At 55.5% G+C, this 245-nt stretch overlaps 1 protein-coding gene across 1 annotated transcript in view; it reads right to left on the minus strand.

The window, feature by feature from the left end:
• Window positions 1–245, minus strand: part of EMH_0039390 (uncharacterized protein) — a gene marked incomplete at both ends in the record, with an annotated part of 3,599 nt that overhangs the window by 206 nt on the left and 3,148 nt on the right. Inside the window, one exon of the mRNA XM_013495392.1 lies at window positions 1–132. Coding sequence (XP_013350846.1) covers window positions 1–132 — 132 coding nt within the window. The remainder of the gene's footprint in view (window positions 133–245) is intronic.

Consider the following 245-nt stretch of genomic DNA (forward strand, 5'->3'; position numbering starts at 1 on the left):
CATACCCTGTCTCCTCAGGGGCCCCCTGCATGCTGTCTTTTGTTTGTAATTTTATAGGCAAAGCATCTGCTTCTCCTTCTCCTTCTGCTGCTGCTGCTGCTGCTGCTGTTTCTTCTTCTTCTTCTGCTGCTGCTGCAGCAGCAGCAGCAAACAATATAGAAGACTGCGAGGGGCCCCTAGAACGACTCCTACCCATCGACTCAGCATCAGCAGTATCATGGGGGCCCCCCAGGGCCCCCTCGGGG

This window comes from Eimeria mitis, genomic scaffold (assembly GCF_000499745.2).
Source record: "Eimeria mitis Houghton genomic scaffold, Emh_scaff1552, whole genome shotgun sequence".
Taxonomy (NCBI): Eukaryota; Apicomplexa; class Conoidasida; order Eucoccidiorida; family Eimeriidae; genus Eimeria; species Eimeria mitis.